Source organism: Dreissena polymorpha, chromosome 7 (assembly GCF_020536995.1).
Source record: "Dreissena polymorpha isolate Duluth1 chromosome 7, UMN_Dpol_1.0, whole genome shotgun sequence".
NCBI classification, from domain to species: domain Eukaryota; kingdom Metazoa; phylum Mollusca; class Bivalvia; order Myida; family Dreissenidae; genus Dreissena; species Dreissena polymorpha.
The window spans coordinates 105,888,545-105,915,680 of NC_068361.1; the positions used below are offsets into that span (position 1 = coordinate 105,888,545).

Here is a 27,136-nt window from a genome sequence, read left to right on the forward strand (position 1 = left end):
ATGAGTGAAGACCTGTATGAGAATGGTTCTGAAGGAACTGATGGCAGTGATGCAGGTATAGAGGTACATACACTGGCAAGCAAGGGGAAAGCAAGGATTATTTGAGAAAATCGTTTTATAAATTGTTTAAAAATTTGTATAAGTGCTATGTTTTAAAAGCAATACAATTTATGTAATATATATTTTTGAAAGGTATATTTCTTTTATATTCTTTAAAAGATATAAGATTATTAATTTAATTAAACGAGCAAATAAGATATTGATTTGATCATAACAATGATAACATTAATACATAAATGTGGCATTATTTAAGATTAAAGGAAATTATTTAACACATTGACTCGTTTGTGTTTGACATGAAACAATAGCTTGTTTGTATATTAAATTAAATATGTAATACCTATTAATAAATACATGTGTTTTAATACATTTATTACAATGTTATAATACTTTTTTGAAATTACGATTTCAGATTCGGACGAAACTTTGCCGCCATCTGACAAAGAAACACAGCCACCTCTGGAGGAATGTGGTCAGGAAGTTGAATGGTCCCAGTCACCATTAGGATATTTTGTAAGTCATGGTGAAGGTAAACATGTTAAAAAGTGTCAAGTGATTTTTAACAGGACTACTTTTTTATGCCTCCGAAGGTGGGCATCTGGTGATTGCATTTCTGTCTGTATGTCTGTCTGTCCGTCATACTTTTTCAAATGTCTGTGCTTTGAGGTTATATTTTACTTTTTACATAGAATGTCAATGGAAGGAGTAGCAGATTGCAGATTGTAAGCCATCATCCAAGTTATAAGACTACATCAATGTTCACTTCATTTTTTATCAACACACAGCAATAACATCAGTATTGTGGTCTCATTGGAGCAATTAAGCACTGAAATGCACATTTTTCACATTCACATGATATAAATGGCTTTTTCATTCTTTCTATCTATCATCAACAAACAATAAACTAAGGCCAGCATTTTTTTATTATCTGTTTTACGGGAGCGACCGACCCTATTTTTCGACAAATACAAATAAAAAATAAAAGTCACTTTCGTTTTTTTATTATTTACATTTCACCTGCAGACCTAGTATTTTATCCAAAACTAGAAAAGAAATTGCGCAGATTGCCGAAAGTGTTGTTCAAAAATTTGTTTATAATACGGGTTGTGTCGTTGTCCCAATTCGACTTGTAAAGCGTCAGCGATTTTCATTGGCTATTGCAGCCAAACCCACACGCTATTAGCTATAGTGAGTATTAAACAAATGATTTTCATATTGCATTTCCGGAATGGCGGACATTAACATCAACGAGACAAATGTAGCATATTTTAAAATCAAATTAATTAAAAACGGAGCAGAAACAATTTCAATTAGAAAAGATAATCTTCAGAACACCATTGTTGACATCATTCCCATATTATGTGATACAAAATTCAAAATAATAATGAGTTTTTGCAGATGATGCAGAGGTGTCACCATCGATAACTTTTGGTGTGTTAAAAAGTTTTGGGTAGGTTTAAGAAATATTCATATTTATTAAAATGCATATCCTGTAATATTTTTATAGATAAAAATCAACATCCCGAAAATGTCCAAGAAGTACTACTTTACGTTTCTTTATTATGAACATGAGGACTGAACCACAGGTACTTGCATCAATAATCCCATTCCCCACCCACCCATATATATTATTTATTTAGAAAAAAAATGCAACACAGCTTCTGAAGAAAATAACACTGGGTTCCGATGTTCGTATGTCCGTCAAAGTCACAAGAAAGTTTAATTTATTTTTCTTGACATTATTTTTCAAAAATGAGTTATTATTAAGCCGAAATATAATGTTCTATCAACTGTAAATAATGTTTTCATACTGCAAGAATTGCACTGCAAGGAATGAAAATAAATTTATCACACCTCAGGATCTGTTGATAAACGTGCTCAGTGCCCTCGTTTGGCCGTTTTTGGGGCTGAAATTCGGCGCCATTCCCACCTTAAAATAGTATACTTTTTTTTCCTTATTTCACCTAAAAATTCCCCCCTCCTAAACAAATTTTTTTTTATTACTTTTATACCTATGTTGCCAGCTGGTATCTTGCTATAAACCTTTTATTAAATGTATATTTATGTAAATTACAATAAAATAGAGCAATATTAAGTGTTGAATGATTGGTGAAAAGATCTTGTAAAATTCCCCTTTTCGCCGAAAACGACGTGAAATTCCCCCCTCTAAGGGCCCCGGCCCCAATCCCCAAAAGTGTAGCAAGGGCCCTGGTGCTCAATCGGCTCTATGTATATGTTCCAAGGGTTATTATTATCTTCACATTTATATAGCTCTCTCTGTTTATTTTATATCCAAAACATGTTATTGCTGTTTCTCCTTAAAATAATACAGACAACACATTCCATAGAAATTTTCATTTGAACTTAAACATCGAATAAGAGAGGAACAAAATAATATGTGCAAAAGTTTACACCATTTTAATTCGACAATACTGTGAGTCTTTTACGTAATTTTTAAAATAAAATACTATTTTAAAATATACAGTTACGTAGTACAAAAGTTGTGTTCTATATATAATATATCTTGCGAGTAAGCTTTATACAGTCAGCACAGTTATTCTACTATAACAATTTAAATCCTTGCTACATGTGCTATTTAATTCTTTATACGGCTTTCACTTAAGAAAATGTTCAATTGAAAAAATAAAGGTTTCTAGGTATATTGTGTCTTTTACCTCAATATTTTGTTGGGGCTAATGTGAAGCCAATGGACATGATACAAAACCTACGAAGACTACCGCCATACAATGTCACAAACAAAATAATTATCACCTAACCCATGCGTTTTGAGAGAATAATATTGTTTAACTCTTTATTATATAAGTAAATATTAAGCATGTGAAACAAGGACGGTTATTTTTTACTCCAAATGTATGATTTGATCACACCTATAAGAAGAAAACACTAACATGTTTCACACCAAATATTGAACCCCTGACCCTTGCGGTTTCTGTGTTGTTAGGGATTATCAAATACATTAATCTATATAAATCAGTTGACCCCTGAAGCGCAAACAGTTTTGACCACGGAGACATGCTTTGAGGAAACTTAGCAAAAGAACCACTATATGGTTGGCATGCAACGTAACAAACCAATGGGTCTTGCGGTTTCAGATGATGATTATGTTATTTATATTTATAAGCAAAACAGTAACCCCTAGGGAGGGCAAATTTTCTGCATGATTTGAACAAACTTCAAAGAGAACCTCATAACGATGTTACACACCAAATATTGTAGTCATGCCTCTTGTGTTCACTTTACATATATAAACACTATAACTCTCTCTGAATATAAAATGAAATGCAGCACGTGTTTTTATAAGTCTATAACTCACGGTTTCTTAAATAAAATATTCACATTTTATGTACTAGAACTTTCACTACACAAAATTTGGATCAAGATCAATTCAAGCGCAGTCTGATCAGGATCCAAAGTGTTCGCTTATCATCTTTAGAAGTACTGACTGAATGACAATTATGTTGAACAGTTTGGATCCTGATCAGACTGCTCTTTTGGAACCAAAATGGTCGCAATCGCCCTAAGGTCTAATTTCCTGTTATGTGGCTCATTTTTTCTCATGATTGATACAAATTATCATGATATGAAGCAAGTTTGTTGCATATGAAATAGTATTTTTTAGTGTGCATATTCCACCCATGGATGAAAGTTACAAAGTTGGTTGTTACTTAAAGCTATTAAACAATTTAAAAAGTGTTCAATTCTTTTTTATTTAAGTCAAATGCATGCTATATTTGTTATAGACATACATATGCTTAATACTCATCAAAAGTTTAACGATCACTATAATACACTACACACCTGGCGTGGTTAATGATCTCTATTGAAGCAATATAGTATAATACATGCGAAAGGTACTTTTTCGTATAAATATATATAAAAATATGTTTACTATTATTATAAAAAGCTTCTACAACAGTGTAATAAGATATATTAAACACTTAAAGGTTAATGCAACTATACGTAAGGTTAAATTGACTTAATTTTAAATTTTCACAAATAATTTTTTTATCAGTTTAGAGAGTTTTATTATTATTATTTTGCTAGACTGCTCACTTTTCACGATTTTATTTTTATTTTTATTTATCCCCCCTGACTCAATTTTTTGAAAACTTTCCCGTAAAACAAATAAAAAAATGCAGGCCTAACAGTTCAATTTGTTAAATAATGTAAAATAAGGTTATGGTTGTTTTTCAATGTCATTGATTGCAAATACATGCATTTGGTAATCATTTAGTATTGCTTATACATATTTTATCTCTATCATTATCCCCACGTTTTTCGGAGAAAAAGTGGGGATATTGTGGTGATGTGCGTTTGTCCGTCCGTCCGTCCTGGCCACCTGCTCCTCCTACACTATTAGCACTAGAACCTTGAAACTTACATACATGGTAGCTATGAGCATATGTGCGGAATTTTGATCTGAATCCTGGGTCAAAAGTTATGGGGTTTGGGGCGGGGCCGGTTCAGAGATTTTCACTCATTTTTTTATGTTATTTTACATTAACTTCTTCATTTCTGCACAGATTTACTTCAAATTGATACTGAGCCTCTCTTATGACAATACAGTCAATCTCAATTATGCATGGCCCCATTACCAACCCTGGGGCGCTCCGCCCACATAGGCCACGCCCACCCAAAATTGCCTTTTACTATAATTTCTCTATTTCTACCCGGATTCACTTCAAATTGATACTGAACCACTCTTATGACAATACGGTCAATCTTAGCTATGCATGGCCCCATTACCAACCCTAGTGCAACCCGCCCACATAGGCCACGCCCACCCAAAATTTTCTTTTACTATAATTTCTTCATTTCTACACCGATTTACTTCAAATTGATACTGAACTTCTCTTATGACAATACGGTCAATCTAAACTATGTATGGCCCCATTTTCAACCCTGGGGCGCCCCGCCCATAATAGGCCACACGTACCCAAAATTGTCTTTATCCCCACGATTTTTGAAAAGCTTGGGGATATTGTGGTTATCTCCGCTGCCGTCCGTCTGTCCGTCTGTCCGTCCGTCCGTCCTGGCCACTATATCCTCCTACACTATTAGCACTAGAACCTTGAAACTTAAACACATGGTAGCTATGAGCATATGAGCGACCCTGCACTATTTGGAATTTTGATCTGGCCCCTCGGTCAAAAGTTATGGGGGTTGGGGTGGGGCCGGGTCAGAGACTTTCACTCATTTTTTAAGGTTATTATACTATAATTTCTTCATTTCTGCACCGATTGTCTTCAAATTGATACTGAACCTCTCTTATGACAATACGGTCAATCTCAACTATGCATGGCCCCATTACCTACCCTGGGGCACCGCACCTACATAGGCCAGGCCAACCCAAAATTGCCTTTTACTATAATTTCCTTATTTCTACACCGATGCACTTCAAATTGATACTGAACCTCTCCTATTACAATGCAGTCAATCTCAACTATGCATGGCCCCATTACCAACCCTGGGGCGCCCCGCCCACATAGGCAACGCCCACTCAAAATTGCCTTTTACTATAATTTCTTCATTTCTACACCGATTCACTTCTAATTGATACTGAACTTCTCTTATGACAATACGGTCAATCTCAACTATGCATGGCCCCATTACCAACCCTAGGGCGCCCCTGGGTCAAACATGCGGCGTGGGGATACGCGTCGGCCTCTTCCGCGTCATTTCTAGTTGCATTTAAATTGTATTTTAATGAATCGAAAGGAATTAAATGTTTATTTCGTTTTCAATATTTGTCATCATAATTAATGCAGCAGTACTGTGGGATAAAGTAAAAAAATGTATTATTTAATTTTTATCTCTATTTCAGGATTATAATTTTTATATTCCATCCTATGGTGATCGGAGACTTAGAAAACAGTGTAGACTAATGAGGTATTATTGATAGTGATATATTTAGTGTATATTATTTACATTAGTATTTTCACAGTCCCTATTTTCGAATTATTTACACAATGTTATTATTATTTTTTTATATGAGCCGTAATCTGGGAAAATGAGCTTTAGGCATGTGCATAACTTGTCCTCCCAGATTAACCTGTGGAATCCGCAAAGGCTCATCAGGCACGACAATGTCTACCAAAACTGGATTTTTGTTAAGGGGACAGATCTTTAAACGAAAAAAAAGCGGAAAGCGTCTTCCCTGATTAGCATGTGCTATTTATTGTACATATTATATCATCATTTGAAAATATGGTTTGTCATAAAATGTCATATAAATGAACTTTCATGTCATGAAATTACACTGTGCAGGTATAATAAATTAAATACTCATAACACATTTAGGCACTTTAAATTATTATATTATTACATAATATTTTCTTAATGAGGTATTTTTTGCAAAAAAGACATAGTATTTTTTATTATTATCATAAAAAAATGTGCATTTCAATTCATTACAGCGTGCAATCCAGGAGGGGGAAGTTCTAAATAACTCGTATACAGCACTGTTGCAGCCAACCGGGTTTCCTTCTCTTTGTGAAATGTTTAATATATGTAAAATATGTTAATGCAATCTTTAATTCTGTCATATAAACAAATATATAGTACTTTTCAATGTGGGGTTAGATTTTCTTTCAAAAATGTATATCCATATTATAACCTCCCCTGAAGTGTGCATTTTTATTCTATATTTAAACATTTACTCTTTTACATATAGGGTACAAAGTGTATATTTTCTGATGAGTATTCACTAATTATTTAAGAAAATGTATAATTTGCCATTGATTATGGTGACATTAAAAATATGTGGTGGTTGCTACTAGCGGGAGTCAGGCTTCAAATCAGCAAAAGAACACGTGTTTTTGCCTAAATGGCTCACCATGGACTCGTGGCTATAAAGGTTTGTCGATAAAACTGACGAACAAGACAATTTTATGTACTGCTCTATGTGTGAAGAGAACAGTTGTAAAAACAGTATCTTTCTATCTATCTCTGTATACTGCCAACCACTCTTTCGAGTATTATAGGCAGTGTGGTTAAAACACTACCAAAACACAACTTTGTTGCGACGTGTCAGTTAGCGACGTGGATGATTGCGGCTATACCGGCTTTACCTTTTGACGCAATGTAAATATGAGGTTTATAAAACAGTTCGTAAATAAATTAAAATGAAAGGAATTTTCTTGAAATTCAACACTGATGTAAAAGAAAGATTGAAATGCCTATTATTCATATTTAAATGCTCTAATACAGCGAACACTTTCTGCAAAATGCTCGTTAAGTTGACCGACGTTTGGAAAAAATGTCCATGGGAGCGGCCATTTTGAAAATCATGTGATCAGTGGGAATGTAAAAGTGTTTGTCATTGGCCAAGATCTACATATATTTTCAAGTCAGTATGCATATTTGCAGGGGAGATCATGCTCTTTTCATTGATACCACATGTTGTTGACTTTTGCAAAAATTCAAAAATTTGTCATTTGACGAAAATAGACAATATTTGGAAGCTTCTCCAGTAGTTGTAAGTCTGTAGAAGTGCATAGAAGTTATATAGTACATTAATTTGATCTTTTATAATCCCAAATGTGTTTAAAATGTAATGAAAAGACGCGCTCATTTTTTGCTCACCCGCTTTTAATCTGGTGACCCTATCCGTACGGCAAGTTGTCACATATTTTCTCGACCCTGCAAAAGTTCATTTCTTCAGCAAATTTATGTGTTCATTTAACGCAGCGAGATTTTTATTTTATGATAAACCTATATACAGCCTGTATTACATGTCTAACTCAGATGTGATGGACCATTGCATGTTAACGTTTATATCATGACATTGCTCATTTAGTAAATCGATTCATGTCAGCCCAGGAAATCGTCGATGCATTTAATGTTGATTGAATAAAATCCATAATAAGTATTCTGTACAGCAATCAAATTTTATCATACCGCTGCATATATATCTGCCTGATATAACACTGCCTATTATATTCTTTTATCCCATTTTCACCGCGACATTGACGGTATAACACGTTGTGGAATATACTTGCTTGTATTCAACACTGTGGAATATACCTGTCGCGTGCACGGACTACTTTTTAAATGACGTCATGCGATATGCGCTAAAATTAGTCGATATTGTTTGGTTCATTGATCGAATTTTAAGGTCACCCATTAGAAGAAAATGTGCATACTTTGCAGAAAAAAATATATATGACACATTCACCAAAAGAAATGTTGAAATAAAATATAAAATTACACGATTTTTGTTTTGTTATTCTTTTTATTTATATTTAATTTACCACTGAATGCTTTTTCATAAGAAACAAAGTCGACAAAACTTAAGCTTCAAAATTATACGACCTTCAACCTTTAAATCTAGTCATATGACATAATTTTTCGCCATCCGTATAATGAATCAGCTGATTGATGGCGTCATAAAATGACATACTTATTGCGTCATTTTCCCCATTTTCTTTGACGATTTATTATAAACGCGACTTATTTCACATGTTTTCTTCATGTACTGTATGTCGACAAATCTGAATTGTCAATTGATCACATTTGACTTATTTCGTGTAATGTGCATTGTTTATAACCAAAGCATATAGATCTACTTTTGACATTTAACTTAAATATTAAGAATGTACAACAAGCCATACACATATCGCACAGTTCATGAATAATCTGCTATGTTTGCTTTCCTATTTAATTCACGTTAGGCATAGAGTTGTGTAAAGTATAAGATGGTAAAAATAGCACCACACTGGAATTGGGAACGTCCCATTTTGTACACGGGTATTTTCTACTCATTTATCTGTTGTGTACTGGAATGTTTTCCATTCTTTGTGTATTTATGTATTAAATTATTTTTTCGTACAATAAGGTCATTTACCATAGATAAATAAAACATTGTGCAAGTTTAAACATAATTATGTTTGTATGCAGAAATCTGCAAATGCAACCGAATTTACCAACGGCTATTATTAGATAAACTGCTCCGGTTCATTTGAACAGCAGTAATGTATGACGTAGCGTGTGACGAAGAAGAAAGTTAATCGCGTTCATAAACTCATTTGAATTAAGTGATAGAATGGCATAAGGGTCTTTATTTAAGTATGCTAAAATAATAATTAAAGACCCTAGATGCAATATCGTCAATTATTGAGTTAAATGAATTAATAGATGGATTTTAAAGGATAATTAAAGGTAAGATACTAGTTCTTAGTCTTACGTGTTTTGATTTTTGTTTGTACTTTTGTCGTTCCCTGTTCTCGGGGAAATGATTTTAACATGGGCGCAATTGATGCATCGGATCACACACGGCATACCTATAACATTATATAAAAAACACGTTCTGCGCGTCCTTAAATTCGTCGTTCGAAGTCGGAAAACGTATTGCCCTGTATATTTTGTCAACTGAAGTGTCAGTCGCTGCAATGGTCTGTTTACTCGTCAAAATTGTCAAGGTCGTCGATAGCTAAAGAAACTTCAGCGTACAGTTTATTTAGTATTGACAGACCTGTACAAAGTCGCGCCAGTCAAAAATCATAAAAAGTGACATTTAAAGTTATGGTAGCCAGAACTAGGTCGTCGATGGTGTACATAAATGTTGACATCGACAGCATTTTGTCAGGAGCAATCGCCGCCATATTGGAATTTGATCATTTTCTTTCGAAAATAAAATGAATTATAGTAAAGTAAAATCATCTTTTCGCGGTCGTTATGTATTAAAATTCGCAAACTGCGTAAAATTGAATGTAGGCATATGGTGATATTTTTACTTGTTTTACAGTTTGTGTGTTAATTTTTTAAAGACTATTTTGCGTACCAGAACAAATACATGTATATCACTACGCATGGTTACATTTGTTAGATTTTAAGCGCTTTTATGACTGAATTAAAATTATTGTTAAGGTTATTAGATCTATATATGTTAAATGTCACGTTGAAAAAATCAAATGGGATAAATAGAATACTAGGATTAGCGTTGAATACAGAGAAGTTTATGTTGCTCGGCTCGAACACCGAAAGCGCTCGCCAAGGCTCGCGCTTCCGGCGTTCAAAGCCTCGCAACATAAACTTCTCTGTATTCAACGCTAACCTAGTATTCTCTATTTATATCAGTTCAACAAGAAGTTCTTATATCAGTCGATGATAGGAGACAGGTCATACTACTCGGAATCAACTATAAAGTAATCATTTTTAATAAATCTTAATCAGATTCAACAAAACAAACAATTTGATACTAAGATTTTATATATTTTAATCACAAAATGCAACACAAACAGCAAACAACATGTTTTACAAATATTAAGCGCAAGTGCTCATGATGTCATTATTAACACGTCAAACGACACAAATCATATTCTTTCCAGCTAAAATGCAGCTTTTTAGTGATTTTTTAAAAGAAGTTATATTAAAAATGTATACATGTATGTTGAAAAGCTATCCGGTTAATCTGTTATTTGTGATATTTTGCCTAAAATGGTAAAGTATGGAATGCAGTCTGACTTTGTCAGAAATATGCGACATTTTTTTTTAAAGCTAATAACTCTCTTATACATGGTCCAATCTGACTGAAATAAAAAGCATTGTACTGCAAATTATAATACCTTTAAAATGATATATAATATGACATATTTGCTTGAACTTTTATAAAAAGTCCGATATCCCTATGTCAGTCACCCATGCAGATCATGTAAATGCTATACGTGTTTTACCCCCAAATGACACAAACCCTGGCTGTGCCATCGCAAAAGGGCTCTTCTGAACAAGATGAAGCCATAGATGTCCTGTTTAAGACTCTTGAATGGCTCATTAAGGAGGACCTACCATTGTCAAAATGTCAGTCACTTGTTCATTTACTTAATGATTTCAATGTTGATAATGACTTATTTAGTGCTTTTTTCTTCAGTTTCATTGTTTACAGTACTCATTAATTTAGTTTGGGACTCGTAGATTTTCCCAGGGACTCGTAGTTTTCAAATATGCGAGTCGTGGGACTCATTGAAGTAAAATACCAGATTAATAACTGATTTTAATTGCTTTGTAATTAATTGCACAAACACATTAAACTATTCTTTCACATGCCTTTTTTGGTGAAGTGTTCTGTTCTAAATCTTATTAAGGACAGATGCTTTTCATCAGAGACTTTTAATTGGTCAATAAACAGAGATCCTGACAGATGCACATCTTGCCAGGACTATGTTTGACACTGACAAAGGTTGACGATGACCAATAGTTTAAGTGTTTCTACAAGCCATACTTTGACAACTTACAGCACTGAGGCTGATTGTTTAATTATTTGTAGTTCTGATTATTGTGACTCATTTTATTAACAGAAACGCGCACTTATTTTAAGTTAATAAATACAAATTTGCTGGTAATATAGATAGAAAATAAAAATGGAAATGGTCTGATTGATTCAAAAGGCTGTTTTAGGTAACATGAATAAATCATTCAAGGTGCTTGTTTTCAAACACAACTAATTACTTTTATTTGTTAACTTGCCGGTAATACAAATATGGAAACAAGCTGATTTTTTTTCTTTGTTATGGGATTTATTTTTGTTAATTGGGATTTTTGTAAGTTTCTGTATAGGGTTCTGAATGTTACCTTAAAGGTGTCTTAGAGAGCTTTTTGGAACCACTTGACTGTGGAACTATAATTGTAACTTAAGCATCAGGGTTGTCATTAATATTCTGCCTGGACGGTTTATTTTTTATTTTAGATTTTGTGGAAGTGTATACATAATATTTTACATAATTCATCTATCTAGAAGGTATGTTCACTTAAACAGTACTTTTAGGTTGCCCCTCTTATTTATGAAAACAAGAACAAATCTATTTTTGATTTTGAAAATGATAGTTGCAAGGGAGTGCATACAACGCAGGAAATAATTTTTTTGGAAACGCTGTTTTTGACTCAATTAAAGTTACATTTGTAATTACAAGGAAATATGCAAATGTTTGCAGATATCGTGAAGATTGACATTACAGTGAGTTTGCACCACTAAGTTATAACTAAAAACATATCTATATAATTATGATTGTGAAAATGATAGTTGCACTAGGAAGTGCATACAACTCAGGAAAATAAATGTTTTGGGAACACTGTGTATGACTTGAGGTGAAGTTGATTACAATACACTATGCAAATGTTTGCAGATATCGTTAAGATTGACATTAACATTTAAACTGCGCTCTGGTAAAACAGGGCTTAATGCATTTGCATACAGTGTCTTCCCGGATTAGCCTGTGCAGTCCAAACTTTCTGCCTGAACTGGCTTTTGACTTAAAGAGACTTCCTTTAAACAAAAGGATACTGTTTAAGCTGAAATTGTCTGCCATGATTGGCTTAACTGACCTGTTTTACCAGAGCTCAGCTCATGTATTTCTTTTGGTCATTAATGAAGATACAGAACATTCATCCCTCTATTTAAGGTAGCGCACCTCTAATGATTTCCCGCGATTTCTTCGAAGGTTGAAGAGCTTACTATTAGGTGCCGTAGCCTAGTGGTTAAGGCGATAGACTAGAAATCTTTTGGGATATTCCCGCGCAGGTTCGAGTCCTGCCGACGACGTATACTTTTTTGCGACGCGTTTTATTTATTTTCAAACGTAATTTGCTTTAATATGGAATATAAGTTATATTTATTGTTAAATATGTTGCAATTCTTATGCACATTCTTCAATTATTAAAATTAAAACAACGTTATGGCGAAATTGGGTGATTTACTGTTGAAAATACGAACCATGCATGTTGCATTTTTATTTTTATTTTAAAAAGTAAACGGTAAATCTGTCTATTTCTTGGTATTTTTGCTGTATATAGTGTTTCTATAAAAAAACTATGTTTAAAATATGACTTAAATGATACTATTTAGAATTTTATGACACTTTGTTTTTAACCGACCCAATTTTTACTTGGCTGAAATCACTTACATTTCATGGCGCTCTTCCATAGATAAAAATTTGTAAAAAATAAATGTCTGTAAAAGAATACTTATTTCATCTTGTTTAAACTTTAAACAACTTTACAGCATCTGTACACACCAACTGCATGCCAATATTTGGAAATTTGAATGAATTATGGAACTTTTATATACCCCAGGGGTAAAAATAAACTGGACAAAAGCCGAGCGTGGGGGTGGTTTTGAAAAAATCGGTATATTTTTTAAAAAAGCATGGAAAGCCTACCTACAAATTTGCATGTAGTTCAGTGAAATGATGCTGATTAAGAAAATAATTAATTAGATTATATTTGGATATGTGCCCATTAGAGGTGCGTTACCTTAACAGAGCACTGCGAGTACTGTTGACCCTGAAATGGAGTGTGAAGAAATACAACCGCATTGGACACAGCATCCCCAAACTCTTCCAATAAACGGTGAAGAAATACCCCAAAAAGATCTGTTTTATTTTTGAGGACAAGAAATGGACTTTTCAGGTAAGTGTATCTTGAAGGATGTTTTTAAATTGTTAACCCTGAAGGTACCGGTACATAACTTAATCAGAATTAAATGTACCAGCAGTTCTTGTGCAAGGACTTTTTCACACATCTGAGTAAAAAACAAAAAGGCTCAGCCCGAGCCAAAGGCTTTACAAATTCCACTTGGTCTTTAAATTTGTCTTGTTCATAGTGTTATTGGCTTTAAAATTACAATATTGATAATTAATGTTCCAAACCCTTCTTACTCAAACAACACAGTCTACTAAAGTTACGCTGGGCACTGTTTCAAAAAATCAATACTAGACCGTTCTTGCAGATAACATGTCAGCCAGGCAGTTCTCTCAAAGCTGAGATTTGTATGCAGATTAATGACTTACTAGCAGTTCTTGTTTACAAATGCCATTAACACATAAAATGGTTCTTCAGAAAATTGATGGAGATTTACAGTGCGGCTATTCAACTTTTGTCACTTGTGTTATTGTGAGTGTTTGGAAACTGGGAAATTTCAGTACTTTTTAAAATATTTTGTAGCATTATGCATTAAAGAGGTTATGAATATGCAGCTTATTGTTTGTTTCTGCATATTTTCTTTAACCCTTTATCAATAAGATACGTATTTTACACATGTGTAGTCTCTTAGAAAGTTAAATATAATCAAAGACCTTTCTTATTCAAGTTATAAAGGCTTCATTTCCAACCCTAAGATACTGATGAGCAGCAAACAGCATAAAACCTGAACAAACTGTGAGTTACTTGCAGGCTGTTCTGGTTTTATGCTGTTTGCACATACATGTAGCCATTTTCACTTTGCTTCTGAGCAGGAAAGGGTTGAGACTCTTGTGTTTTATTGAAGGGCATGAAATATATAATTTAAAAATATGAGATGGCGACCAGTACACCATGTTCTGTGCTTAACATAGACATTTATTGAAAGAAATGATATTTGATTTTAGACTATAAAACAAATATTCAGGCTATAACATGCTTGTTTGCTGACAAGAATTCCCAAGATTCAGAGTCCACACATATTTTACAAATGAACATATTATACAAATAAAACATTGTTTGCATTTTTATGAGCAAAACCTTTTACAGACCGATGAAAATTTAGCTGTGACATTTTAATCAAGCTACACCTAATATTAATAGCTGAAGTTAACAAAATAACCTTAGGGCAGACAGACAATTGCAATTATATTTATCTCCAATTGGGTAGAAAACACCTGATCCAAGATATGGAGATGCACATCTTAAAATAGTTTAAATATGTTTGTAAAGTTTCAGCCCTCTAGCATTAATGATTTTTCCGTTATTATCAAACATTTTCAAACTATTCTATTCAAACAAACACATTTGTTTATAATTAACACATAATATAAAAGGGTTAACAATAAACTCACATAAATAACTTGACCCAAAAAATTAAAGGCTTTTAGCTTATGTACCTGTTACAGTTTTGAGCAACCTTTCCCATTTTTGTTTTTGTACACAAACAAATTAAACCTTAATTATTTTTTGGAAGTCGATCTTCTTACCTATGCAATTGCCAACTTCTTTTACGAGTCTGGCATACGGCAAGGTCATGTGGTCGCCCTGGTGATGGAGAACCGCCCTGACCTGGTGTTCTACTGAATGGGGCTGGCAAAGATAGGGGCCATAGGTGCCGTGATCAAATTCAACCTGAGGGAGAGGTCCCTGCTGCACTGTGTACAGGCTGCACAGGCGCAATGTGTGGTCTTCTCTGAGGAGATGGCGTCAGGTAATAAGTATTTAGTTTAATTAGTCCCCTACCGGTTTCACCAGAGGGGACTTATGGTTTGCGCTATGTCAGTCTGTCTGTCAGTCTGTCAGTCAGTCAGTCACACATTTCTGGATCCTACGATAACTTTTAAAGTTCTCAATATTTTTTATGAAACTTGAAACATGGATAGATGGAAATATGGACATTATGCACGTCACATCATTTTGTTCCTACGTCAAAAATATTGGTTGCTATATCAACAAGTAGACTCGAAATACTGCTGAAAATGGTGGTTTTCTGGATCCTGCGATAACTTTAAAAGTTCTTAATATTTTTTCATGAAACTTGAATCATGGATAGATGACAATATGAACATTATGCACATAATTTTATTTTGTTCTTACGTCAAAAATTCTGGTTACTATGGCAACCAAAAAAAATTCTGACAATGGTTGAATTTCTGACAATGATTGAGCCGGTAGGGGACCATATTGCTTGACAATAGCCTTGTTATTTCTTTATTCATTTCTTGCTACTTTTAGCCTTTGCTGACATATCCAGAGATCTTCTCAAGTCCTGCAACCTGTATTACATGGGGAGTGGGCAGTGCCCAGTGGTCGGTGCTGTCAGTCTGGATCCCCTGCTGGAGAAGAGTCCAACCTACACCCCGACTGCACCTATAACCAAGTTTACAGGTATTAATAAAATTTGCAGTAGCCATATGAGCCTAGACATTGAAAATCTGGGCTTTATGCTGGGGCGTAAAGTATCATCCATGATTGAATTGTGCAGTCCGCAGAGGCTTATCAGGAACAACACTCTCTGACTGAACTGGATTTTTGTTTAGAAGGACTTCAAATTACATAAAAACGGAAAGTATTGTCCCTGATGAGCCTGTGCAGTAGCACATCCTAATATTGGAGACACTTACTCCCACGCATTAAGCTCTGTTTTCCAAAAGCAAGGCTCAATAAGACTTGAAGTACTTATATGAATATGATGAGGTGTCCCAGTCATAAAGTCCTTAACCCATGGTCAAAACCACTGGTCACTTTTGGGGATTTATTACCTACATGTATACTGAAGTTTTGAGAGTGAATTTACTTTTATTTGGAAAAGTTTTCTTTGGTTGATTTTTAACATTTGACTACTTATTGATTCAAGTTATTTTAATAAGATAATTCTAATCATAAACATGTCTGTAAAATTTATACTACAACGTCAAAATGCCTTAATTCTGCACTTCCAAGCTCTTTTTTAAACATCTTAAATAAAGTAACACCATCAATTGGCAATTTTCGGACTGGACTTGGGAAAAGGGAAATATGCTTTGCCATTAGGAACATGACTAAACTTATGGCTATAAAATCAGCAAAAAAAAATAGCCTTGGAAACTTATGACTATTTCCATTCCAATTCCAATTTATTTGCCTGATAATTACACATTTGAACTTGATATGTATTGGCCATGAAGGCCACAATTTTCATGTTTTCCCTGATCTTGCGAGTCAAAGTATTTGTTAGTTCCTCAGTCGACAAAAGATTTAGTGAAGAGGGCCCTTAATATATTTGATTAATGTTTAAGCTAAATTTTGGCATATTTTGTACAGCTATACATTGATAAAAGTAGAAGTATGATGAACAATAACATGTTTACCACAAAAAAAATGTTTTGCATTTACAAATGCTTACAAGGATATTCACGATTGGTCACAAGATCTAATCAGAACTCAGTTTTTGTGTGAACAATACTTGAAGATGTTAAAATATTATTTAAAATAAACTAATAAGCCTGAAGACAACTGTTTAAGTCTTAAAACTGTAATTCATTTGAGAATTTCACCACTTTTTTATCACATTAAACATTTGTCAATGATTTCTTCATTACAGGCAGCACAATACATTGGTGAGATATGTCGTTACTTGATGGCTCAGCCGTTCCGAACAACCGAGAATCAGCATCGCGTACGAGTCATGTTTGGAAATGGGCTTCAGCCAGGATTGTGGAGTGATTTCCAGACGAGATTTGGTGTGAAAATTATTGGCGAGTTTTATGGTGCCACTGAAGGAAATTGTAATGTCAGTGAGTATAAATGGTAGTATGAGTGATGTATGCATTGAAACATCAGGAAGGTATCAGTGTACACATTGTAATATTAGTGAGGTATATATTATAACATCAGTTAGCTATAGATTGTAACATCAGTTAAGTATAGATAGTAACATCAGTTTGGCGAAGATTGTAAAGTAAGTGAGGTATAGATTGTAACATCATTAGGTATAGATTGTAACATCAGTGAGCTATAGATTGTAACATCAAATAAGTATAGCTTGTAACATCAGTTAGGCGTAGATTGTAAAATCAGCGAAGTATAGATTGTAATATCAGTGAGGTATAGATTGTAACATCAGTAAAGTATAGATTGTAACATCAGTGTGGCAAAGATTGCAGTGAGGTACATATTGTAGCATCAGATAGGTATAGATTGTAACATCAGTGAGCTATAGATTGTAACATCAATGATGTTTAGATTGTAACATCAGTGGGGTATATATTGTAGCATCAGTTAGGTATAGACTGTAACATCAGTGAGCTATAGATTGTAACATAAGTGAGGTTTAGATTGTAGCATCAGTTAGGTATAGATTGTAACATCAGTGAGGTTTAGATTGTAACATCAGGTAGGTTTAGATTGTCACATCAGTGAGGTATTGATTATAACATAAGTGAGGTTTACATTGTAACATCAGTGAGCTAGATATTGTAACATCAGTGAGGCTTAGATTATAACATCAGTTAGGTATAGATTGTAACATCAGTGAGGTATAGATTGTAACATCAATGAGGTATAGATTGTAACATCGGTGTATTATAGATTGTAAAATCATTGAAGTATAGATTGTAAGGGAGGTTTTGATTATAACATCAGTGAGGTGTGGATTGTGAGTACACATTGAAACATCGTTGAGTATACATTGTAATATCATTGATGTACACACTGTAACGTCAGTCAGTATAAATTGTTATATCGGTGATGCATGAATTTAACATCAGTGATTATTTAATTGCAATATCAGTGATGTGAGAATCGCAACATCAGTGAGTGTAAATTGTAACATCAGTACAGTGGTGCATATAGGTTTTAATATTAATGAGTATAAACTGTCAAAACAGTCAGTATGAATAGATCACAGTATGTATAAATTGTAAATTCAGAGAGTATAAATAGTTATAAAAATGAAAACAAATTATATATTCACTAACTATAACTTTTGTATACTTTTCATATTGGTAAAATTGAAAACCATAAATAGTTATATTTCTGCATTTACACCAAATAGACATTGTATATGATTTGATTTCCAGTCAATATTGACAACACCATTGGGGCCTGTGGTTTCACCTCCATGATTGCTCCATTCATGTACCCAGTGACCTTGATAAAAGTCGACGAGGACAATAACATCATGAGGGACAGAAATGGAGTCTGTGTGCGGGCAAAACCAGGTAAAAAAACATACCAGTTTCAATATTTTAGACTGATTTTGCTAATTTGTAATATTCTTTTTTTATGTACATATAAAGTGTTATTTATTTTGATGCACATGTGATTATAAATCACACTATATAATACCATATTTTGGTGTAGTACTAATAGGTTACCTACTATACCAACTACCATACGTTTGGTGTAGTTCATTCAATATTTTGATGTTATTTATAGGCCATCTTTTGTAATATGTTTGCAAAATGTAGTCTTCTTGCTTCTAAAATTGAATCATGAAAAGAACATACAATTACATTGAGGATTAAAACCTTTTTTTTGTGTTTGTTAACATTTATAATAAGTATAAACAACGTCATTAAAAAAAATGAGTTAATTACTCTGCGTTACAATATATTGCTTATTAAGATGGGCTATGTTTTGGTATGATAATTACGTATTGTACTTGCAGAGTTTGATACTTTACACAATGATCAAGACTAATACAAGCTCTGAGAACAGTATACAAGTGCAATGTTCCGTGTATAATATACTGTTGTCAACATTTTCCTAATTAATAGAAACAGATCAGAACTTGTTTTATGTAAGTTTAATAAACAATGTATTTTGCAGAATATAGTGTCTAAGCCAGCTGATATATATATATATATATAAATATATGTTGCACCCTTGAAAGGTGCTTTTTGTAAACTTTTAACGATATTCTTGCTATTGGGTAATACATTTTATTTAGTTGACAAAAAATAATAGGTCTTTTATATATAACTATAACACAGCTTTAATTTGAAGGTGAACCCGGAGAGTTGGTTGGAAAGATAGTTGCAGGTGACCCCCTGAGACAGTTTGATGGCTATGTGAATAAGGAAGCCACTGATAAGAAGGTGGCCATGAATGTGTTTAAGAAGGGAGACATGGCTTTCCTTACTGGTATGCTGGCAGTTTAGGATATTGTAGAGGCAATATGTACACGTAAACGTCCACTGGTGACATAATTATTACAAATCCTAAGATGATAACCTTCCTTTCTTGTATTGTGGCAGTTTTCAATATTGTATAGGGCACATATGCTCATAGAGCTCCATTTTACCTACTTACTTATTTATTATTGATCTTACATTTAAAGGGATCTTTTCATGGTTTGGTAAATTGACAAAATTGAAAAAAGTTGTTTTAGATTCGCAAATTTTCGGTTTAGTTATGCTATTTGTGAGGAAACAGTATTACTAAACATTTGCAATGGTCTAATATAGCCATTATAAGCATCTTTTGACGATTTAAAAAGCTAAAAATTATAAAGCGTTGCAACGCAAAACGATTGAATAATTTGGAGAGTTCTGTTATTGTCGTTAAAATTTGTTTAACAACGAAGATTGCTTATATAACGTATAAAATACGCATCTTATGTATGCTTGGCAGGATAGCTCAGTTGGCTTATGCGTTTTTACTTCAGGATTCCAGGGGTCACTGGTTAAAGCCCTGCTATGGGCTACTTTTTTTCTTTTTTTAATTTTTATTTTTTAATTTTTTACTGAAGCTTTTAAAATTTAATGTTTACATTTATCAATATAAAGCATTTAATGACACTCTTCAAAACATGCCAAAATCTGTGAAAAGGCCCCTTTAAGATTAATCAAATGTTTTAATGTGTTTTGTAGAAGGAAACTTGTGAAAATTAATTTCTGCTTTAGATTTTTTGTCTGGATAATACCAAAATATGTGCGAATTCAAATAATTTGATACGTTTTTTAGGTGAAACCTTTGAACATAAATTTCTGCTTTTAAGTGCATTTTGGCATAATACAAAAATATGTACAAATTGGTTGTTGAAGATATTTAATAAAATAAATACTTTTTCCAGATTCCTGTATATTTCCTTAGTATATTTCAGATATTTATCATTTTAGGGTGATACATTTCCTAATTCCTAAATAAAGCCAATAATTATTTTTATCCAATATCCTGTATATTGTAAATATTAACCATTTTCAGGTTATGCATTTCTTGATTTCTGTAAAATGTCTAAGTATATTTCACATATTAACCATTTTCAGGTGATGTATTGATCATTGATGAGTACGGTTACATGACATTCAGAGACCGCACAGGAGACACGTTCCGGTGGCGCGGTGCGAACGTCTCCACGTTTGAAGTGGAGACCACCATCAGCAAGATCATCGGGCTGAGTGATGCTGTCGTCTACGGAGTGGAAGTGACAGGTACAGTAACCAATAAATGAGATGACATTGACTCAGCATAGCTAGTCTTGAAGGCAGCTTCTATGTGGATGTAGATCTACATAGATCAAAAGGTCTGGAAGAAATTTCTTTTCCCATAATCATGTATGGTAAATCATTAATATATTGCATGGCTATGGATAATAACACAATTACAAAATCCAAGTCATATTTATTTATTAACTCTTTACTGAAATATTTCCTGATTGCAACATTTTCTGCCTCTTGATAGGTACATATTCCACTAGAAAAGGGAGTTAATATGAAATAAGGCAAAGCCTCAAAGCGAGCTCGATTAATGTTTAATAGAAAAAAAAAATAACAAAAAACTTAAATAAAAATTATATTTAAAGTGATATTATGGGCATTTTTCACTGTTGACTTGAGCTGAAAAGAATTAACAGGTCAAAAGAATAAGTTAAAATGTGGTAACTGACCAATTATCTATAACTCATCTTGCTTCCAGTTGTTTATTAAACAATTATATTCTTTTGATATTTTACATGACTCACCCAATCCTCTAAGCCGAAATGATCCGTAAAACAAAATTGTGTTTTGTGACGTATGAACGAAACTGCAAGAAAACTACATTAAGACTCACATCGTACATTGAATCATTTCTGTCGTCAGTTGTCAAAACGAAAATACGGTGGATATTCAAATGGATTATTTTTCTCTTTCCGGGATATTGTTTTATTATGTTGATGCTGCATTAACAAATATAAGTTTATATGAAGTGAAAACATAAAAAATAAACAACAGTTGCGATAGACACCTTTATACTGTTTGATGCCCTTAATATCACTTTAAATAAAATTATTATTATATATATATATATATAGGCACTTCCTAACAGAAGAACATGGAGTTCATAAAGACTGGTAATAATATAGGCACTGGTAAAAAAAGTAAGGAAATTAACTTTTAATTATTATTATGTCCCCCTTCGAAGAAGAGGGGGTATATTGCTTTGCACATGTCTGTCGGTCTGTCGGTCCGTCCACCAGGTGGTTTCCGGATGGCTTGGCAGAACGCTTGGGCCTAGGATCATGAAACTTCATAGGTACATTGATCATGACTCACAGATGACCCCTATTGATTTTGAGGTCACTAGGTCAAAGGTCACGGTGACTCGAAATAGTAAAATGGTTTCCAGATGATAACTCAAGAACGCTTATGCCTAGGATCATGAAACTTGATAGGTAGATTGACCAGGACTCGCAGATGACTCTTATTGATTTTCATGTCACTAGGTCAAAGGTCAAGGTCACGGTGACCCGAAATAGTAAAATGGTTTCCGGATGATAACTCAAGAACGCTTATGGCTAGGATCATGAAACTTCATATGTAGATTGATAATGACTGGCAGATGACCCCTATTGATTTTCAGGTCAGTAGGTCAAAGGTCAAGGTCACGGTGATCCGAAATAGTAAAATGGTTTCCGGATGATATCTCTAGAACGCTTATGCCTAGGATCATGAAACTTGATAGTTAGATTGATCATGACTCGCAGTTGACCCCTATTGATTTTCAGGTCACTATATCAAAGGTCAAGGTGACAGTGACCTGAAATAGTAAAATGGTTTCCGGATGATAACTCAAGAACGCTTATGGCTACGATCATGAAACTGTATAGGTACATTGATCATGACTCGCAGATGACCCCTATTGATTTTGAGGTCACAAGGTCAAAGGCTTGGTGACCTGAAATAGTAAAATGGTTTCTGGATGATGACTGAAGAACGCTTATGCCTAGAATCATTAAACTTTATAGGTACATTGATCATGACTCGCAGATGACCCCTATTGATTTTCAGGTCAAAGGTAAAGGTCACGGTGACCCAAAATAGTACATGGTTTCCGGATGATAACTCAAGAACACTTAGGCCTAGGATCATGAAACTTGATAGGTAGATTGATCAGAACTCGCAGATGACCCCTATTGATTATAAGGCCACTAGGTCAAAGGTAAAGGTCACGGTGACCCGAAATAGTAAAATGGTTTCCGGATGATAACTCAAGAACGCTTATGGCTAGGATCATGAAATTTCATAGGTACATTGATCATGACTCGCAGATGACCCCTATTGATTTTTAGGTCACAAGGTCAAAGGCTTGGTGACCTGAAATAGTAAAATGGTTTCTGGATGATGACTGAAGAACGCTTATGCCTAAAATCATTAAACTTAATAGGTACATTGATCATGACTCGCAGATGACCCCTATTGATTTTCAGGTCAAAGGTCAAGGTCACGGTGACCCAAAATAGTACATGGTTTCCGGATGATAACTCAAGAACACTTAGGCATAGGATCATGAAACTTGATAGGTAGATTGATCAGAACTCGCAGATGACCCCTATTGATTATAAGGCCACTAGGTCAAAGGTAAAGGTCACGGTGACCCGAAATAGTCAAATGGTTTCCGGATGATAACTCAAGAACGCTTATGGCTAGGATCATGAAATTTCAAAGGTACATTGATCATGACTCGCAGATGACCCCTATTGATTTTTAGGTCACTACGTCAAAGGTCAAGGTCGACCCCTATTGATTTGCAGGTCACAAGGTCAAAGGTCAAGGTCACAGTGACAAAAAACATATTCACACAATGGCTGTCACTACAACGGAGAGCCCATATGGGGGGCATGCATGTTTTACAAACAGCCCTTGTGTTGATCAGAAATTAAACAACAAACAGGCCATATTAAAGGGTTTAATGTGACCTGATGAACAGAACTTTTAGCCCCAAACCCCGCCAAAAACAGATTGTCACACTTATCAGTTGCCAGCCTTGCAACCACAGGTTTAACTACAACGGTCAGATCGGTGTTTGAACCCAAATCCACCCATGAGCCATCTGATGATATTGATCATATGATATTGGCCTGGGTTGCTCTTCCAATTAAGCTATCTGACCTTTTTGAAAAATATATAGGTAAACTGCAATGCTGTATAAAATCATGATTACCTTGCTTAGGATAATTTTACAAAATTACATTTAATTGATATTCTGTTATGATTTAGAACATAATATTGTCAGTTCAAAAGCTCACACGAGTTAATGTTTGAAAAGCCCATAAAACCTTCTGTTTGTAAAAATGGTGCTTATTAATTTGCCGACTGTGTATAGTTGAGATAAAATCACTTTATTTTTCACAAATCTGGTAAAATATATCTGGTTCCAATACCAACTGCGGATAAGAGCAACAGTAACTAAATAACTTTAATATTTTAAAAAGTAATCATCTAAACCATAAAGTGACCTACACTGGGATAATTATGTATACCTGAAGAGAAGATATATCGAAGGTGAAAGTTGCGTAACACATGAAACTATAAACAAATTGTGCAGCAAACAAAGATTTGTATATACCAAGGACATCTATATTAATCTAGTATGTATGTCCTTGGCATTACCTCCTTAAAACACTAAACAATCAACTAGCACATACAATGTAAAAATTTAGAACAGCCAACTGTTGCTACCTTCTCAATTATTATTTTTACTGACATCAGCAATGTTTTCTTCACGTTGCATACTGTACTTCACAAGGGCCAGGCAGCATATTTGTTTTATTTTCCTTTTTGAGCATTTAAAGTCAAAGTAATTTCAAATTACCATAATTGAGGAATAAATGCAAGGTAGGTCAGCGATAATTATGTCACCCACCAAAACATGTTATTTAATCCCATTGATATAACACTTTAATAATTTTACACTTGTAAGTATATATTTTTCTAAGTACCAAAATAATAGGATTAAATTAATTTGTATATTTCTAACTACTGTTTAAAAGTCATTTTGGTTACCGTCGGTTTGGTCACGTCACCCATTATACTCAAAGTAGCGACTATCACGTCACCCACCATACTCAAGGTAGAGACTGTCAAGTCAGCCACCGTACTAAAAGTAGCGACTGTCACGTCGCCCACCTCAAAGTTATTTATATCTTATTTGAATTTATGTTTTAAATATGGTTAATCACATTTGAGCACATCTTTTGATTGCTTGAATCAATCACATTTTATAGTATCTATAAGCATTGCACTATTTGTAGTATTTATCAAATAATTAATTAAGAATGTTCTTTACCAAAAAGGTTTGCTTAGATGTCAATAAAAGCACTGTCCCTCACTATGAGATATTGTCAAAGGTAGCAATATTTGTTTGAATCATGCCATTTTGTGAAGCATAAAAATTAAGCTAAATTCTTGTATTTTTTTCAATAGAAGAGAATAGATATCTAGAATATAACAACTGATATATAATTTTTGATGAGATAATAAAGTTTTGTCATGTTGAAATGATACTCAATTGTGATTAACCACCTTTTAATTTAAATGTAATGCATGACTTAGACAGTGAAAAAAACACTATATGAAATGATTATGAAATCGAGTATTTGACTGTGCAGGTTGTTGTTTGAAAAAGTTTGGTACCTGAGTACATGCAGAACCAATCGTGTGTTTGTTCCTCAATGGCAATCTTCCAATAAATAATAGCACTTACTTGTTTTGTCGTCATATTTAATTAAAATGCAAGTAGCGGTCGGTGTTGACACTTGGTATGTACACACAAAATGGTGACGTCATTCGTTACTTGGATAAATTTGGTGATGACGTCATCGAACGGGGAAGTCCCTGAATGAAGACAAATGTTTTACACAAATAATGTTGATGCTTTATTCGTAATATAGTTACAATAAATACAGAGAAGAATTTTAAAATATTTAAAAGCCATAAATTTGATCTTTTTTCTATTTTATCATTATGATCAATCAGGAGACGCTGGTTATTTACTTCGAACATTTCCAGTTCCGGTTTCGGATATTCCGGATATCCGGTTCCATTGCGCGCGCAGATACCAAACTTTTCAAAATCTACAGTCCAATACACGTGTTAATGTAATGCGAGCTACTCGAGCCGCCTACGGCGGCTCAGCGAGCTCGCTATAAAAAGAATATAACAGTTGCAAGTGTGACTTTTGACCTAGATTTGTTTTCAACAGGTGCTGAAGGTCGTGCAGGTATGGCGGCCATAGTAGATCCAGAACACAAGATCAATCTCGTACAACTGTGCAAAGCCTTACAGGAGAAACTACCCCCGTACTCAAGACCCTTGTTTATTCGTCTTATGGCAAAGGCTGCAGACACAACAGGTTTGTGGATTTTGCGTGTTTTAGTTAATAGTTTTTGTCAAGAGTTTAAAATGTATTGTTTAAAATGTATTAAGATTTGAGCATTAAGACCAGAATATAAATTTAACTTTAATTAATTTTTTGTCATTAGCTTATAAATATCATTCTATTGTTATCTACTTTGAAGTTTTAATATTTTGGTGGATTTGTAATGTTATAATTTAATGTATTTTTAATTAAATCAAGTGCAGCAGAAATTCCCAGTTTGAGTAACAGAAATTAAGACTTTTGATTGTCTTTTTGTTTACTTTGTTCTTTTATAAAATGAGCCCTGGGAAATAATAGTCAGACATGTAAGTTGTTTCGATCATACATATTTCTTTTGTATTTACACAATCTGATTCATTTGTAAGCCATTAAAGTAAATGATTATTTAAAGCTTTTTTGTTTTAGGTACACACAAGCTTAAGAAGACAACCCTTCAAACAGAAGGCTTTAACCCACACAAAACTGAAGATCGACTGTTTTACATGAATAACAGAACCGGCCAATATGAACCTTTAACTCTAGATATTTACAGTGATATATGTAAGCAGAAGATCAGGTTTTGAAATATTAATTTGTGAGCTTTTACCAGAGATTTTGCGGACACATGGGTAAATAACGATATTACATGAAACAAATTTATACTTTTGAATGAGTCATCACCTTATTTTATTTTATCTTTGCCATAGAGGAGGCTTCATGATTGAGCTCTTCATGTGTGAGGTCAAATATAATTGTTTGTATTTTTGCTTAAATGTTTAAAATATTTTTGTAAAGTTATAGTTACCATAGTCATGTCATGCATTGTAGCTTAATAAACAAAGCAAACATTAAAGTCATCGCTCTGTTAACTAATTATCTTCATTAAATGGAACACTGTATTATCATGTTAAACATACCGCACAAGCTTATGGTTTAAATACGTATGTTTTATGGGCAGTTTCTGCCTGCACAACACTTTTTCACATTTGAATTGTTATTTTGA

The 27,136-nt window shown here is 33.7% G+C and overlaps 1 protein-coding gene across 1 annotated transcript; it reads left to right on the forward strand.

Moving 5' to 3' along the window:
• On the forward strand, positions 1-27,136 carry LOC127840013 (long-chain fatty acid transport protein 1-like). The gene is made up of 12 exons (XM_052368401.1): positions 1-55; positions 473-589; positions 12,009-12,031; positions 13,429-13,482; positions 15,133-15,244; positions 15,769-15,921; positions 17,121-17,309; positions 18,594-18,734; positions 19,522-19,659; positions 20,784-20,948; positions 25,978-26,127; positions 26,560-27,136. The coding sequence occupies exons 1-12, from the start codon at positions 1-3 to the stop codon at positions 26,715-26,717; spliced, it is 1,455 nt and encodes a 484-aa protein (XP_052224361.1). The 3' UTR covers positions 26,718-27,136.

Bases quoted from the DNA above. Each gene is read 5' to 3' on its own strand.
- LOC127840013 (XM_052368401.1), top strand. From the start codon at position 1: ATGAGTGAAGACCTGTATGAGAATGGTTCTGAAGGAACTGATGGCAGT. The intron at 17,310-18,593 runs GTGAGTATAAAT...TTTGATTTCCAG, and splicing joins TGAAGGAAATTGTAATGTCA to TCAATATTGACAACACCATT. The intron at 20,949-25,977 runs GTACAGTAACCA...TGTTTTCAACAG, and splicing joins CTACGGAGTGGAAGTGACAG to GTGCTGAAGGTCGTGCAGGT.